The 2,393-nt window shown below is 52.9% G+C and overlaps 1 protein-coding gene across 1 annotated transcript in view; it reads right to left on the minus strand.

Moving 5' to 3' along the window:
* Window positions 1–2,393, minus strand: part of CACNA1A (calcium voltage-gated channel subunit alpha1 A) — a 335,330-nt gene that overhangs the window by 82,259 nt on the left and 250,678 nt on the right. The window contains exon 25 of the mRNA XM_027776775.1: window positions 1,107–1,206. Coding sequence (XP_027632576.1) covers window positions 1,107–1,206 — 100 coding nt within the window. The remainder of the gene's footprint in view (window positions 1–1,106; window positions 1,207–2,393) is intronic.

Genomic DNA, 2,393 nt, shown 5'->3' on the forward strand with positions numbered 1-2,393 from the left:
TTCCTGGTGAAAGTACGTACCCTAAAGCAAAAACCCCTCCAAAAAAAAAAAAAAAAAGCTGGACCCGGTCTAGGGGGCGTGGTATGTAGCATATTCTGTCCGGCAGCCTGGAAGCCAGGGGACGACTATGTGTCTGGATTCCTGGGTTGGCCTGGGAACACACTGGGTGTACACGCAGGTGCCCGAGATCCCAAGGAGGTAGAGGAGTAAGGACAGGGGTTCACGGCATAGTGAAGGGTCCCCCCAGCGTGCCAACCTCCTATGTGTTCGTATTCTCGATCATAAACAATAAAAAGGTGGGGCCAGCAGGGGGCGTAGTGGTTCAGATGCTGGACTGCCATGTGGCTGACCACAGTGTGAGTCCCGGAAAATCACACCAGGATTGTGTGCATGCGTGCCCAAGGTCCAATGGGTTGGAGACCCAGAGCAGGGGGATCGTGGCTTGTCCAGGTCCCGGGGTGGGCGCCCATGTCTTTCTCATGTGCATGTACACACTCTATCATGAATAACATAAAAACAGTGGGCTGGCCTCATAGCCTAGTGGTTAAGGGAGCCACATCCCATAAGGCTGATTGTAGTTCGAATCTTTGCTCCAGCTTAAAAAACACACTGGAGGGGGGGACCAGCAGATAGAGTAATGGCTATGTTGTTGGACTCCCATGTAGTCGACTGCAGTTCAAATCCCAGACCCAGTGGCTTAAACTCACGCCGGGTGCATGTGCGTGCATGCCCAAGATCCCAAGAGGAGAACAGAGGAGAAGGGATTGTGGTGTGACCATCCCCCCTGGGGGGTGATTTCTCATTCTGTCTCTCTGTCTCTCTCTGTCTGTCTGGTGAACGCAGGTGCCCTACAGCAAAAACCTCTTCCCCCAAAATTCATTTATGTATTTAATTATTATTATTATTCAATTTAATCAGAGAGAGACAGAGAGTGAGAAAGCAAGCTGCCCGATCTGGGACTTGAACCATGGTCAGTCATGTGGGAGTCCAGTGCCTTAACCCCCGCCACGCCACCTGCTGGCTGCCAGAATCCCTTGAGGCATGTGCAACCTACTCAACTGCACACAGTAACCCTGCCAGGGCCTCCCACCATTGCCCCGTCTCACCTTGAGCTTTGGCAATCGCTTGATGGTTTTAAGAGGTCGTAGCACCCGGAGGACTCGGAGGGACTTAATCGTGTTGATGTCCTTCCCTTTGCTATTGCCACTGTGGGAGAACGGCAGGGCGGGGAGGAGGGAAGAGAAGGGGTGGAGGTCAGGATGGGTCCGGGGGCAGCCACAGCTCCATGGAACTCCACCCTCCCGGCCCTAGGAGTCTGGAGTGGGCTTGGCCTGCCCTGCTCTTCTTAGCCAAGAAGGGTCTGATTCGCCTGCTTCGTGTGGGCTCAGGTCTCAGGGTTTTGGAGGGTCCTCGCTATCTGGTGGGACCCGCAGCTGCTCAGAGCGGCCCTGAGACCTGGCGTAGGGGAGCTGGCTGAGCTCAATTCCTGAGCAGCTCTGTTCAGAAAACCCTTGACCCAGGAGTTTGGTGATTCCCTGTGGACTCTTATTTATTGATTTATTTTTTTAGAGAGTTTTTTTCTTTGCTCCAAGGTAGAGCGTGTGCTTGCTGGAGAGACAGAAAGCGAGAAATCACTCCCAGGGGGGATGGCCATGCCACAATCCTCTCGGGATCTTGGGCATGCACGCACACGCGCCCGGTGCAAAGTTTAAGACACCGAGTCTGGGACTCGAACCCTGGTTGCCTACATGGGAGTCCAGCGACATAACCACTATGCCATCTGCTGGTCCCCCCTGTGCACTCTTTTTTTAAAGACGCTCTTGGTGGGCTCTTAGAAAATCTGATTTGTGCCCCCCTTCCTTTTCAATGAGATTCAGGAAGAGGGTTCAAGTCACCCTTTATGACAAGACTCCAGTGGCACAGGAACTAGCCAGGTGACGGTCCTTTTGTTGGGTCATAACTCAATTTTGCATAGAAAAATACACCATGACCTCAGTCAGGTAGACCTCGGGGACACCATGTCACCCTTGGCCAACCATGACTCAGGCCCCCAGGAAGAAGGGATTGAACGGGGGCACCAAAGACCTCACTGCCTATCTGGTTGTCCAAGCAACCAAGAATCATGTCTTCCATCCTGTCCCCAATAGGTGACCTCCCTAAACATCCCACCACGAGTCCCTGCACCACCTTAGGTCAGATCCCCATCACCTGCCTCTCAGCGTCTTCCCCTCTCCTTATCTTACTCTTTGCCATATTTTTCCATACATCGTGGCCAAAACCAAATACTACCATAGGTTTCAGCTCCAGAATCTTCCTGGAGCTTCTGAATTCTTAGGAGACCAAGGGGGCACACTCCTTGGCAACTCCTTGGCATGGCATTCAAGGCTCTTCCG

The sequence above is a fragment of the Tupaia chinensis genome, unplaced genomic scaffold (genome assembly GCF_000334495.1).
Source record: "Tupaia chinensis unplaced genomic scaffold, TupChi_1.0 Scaffold138060_1, whole genome shotgun sequence".
NCBI lineage: Eukaryota > Metazoa > Chordata > Mammalia > Scandentia > Tupaiidae > Tupaia > Tupaia belangeri.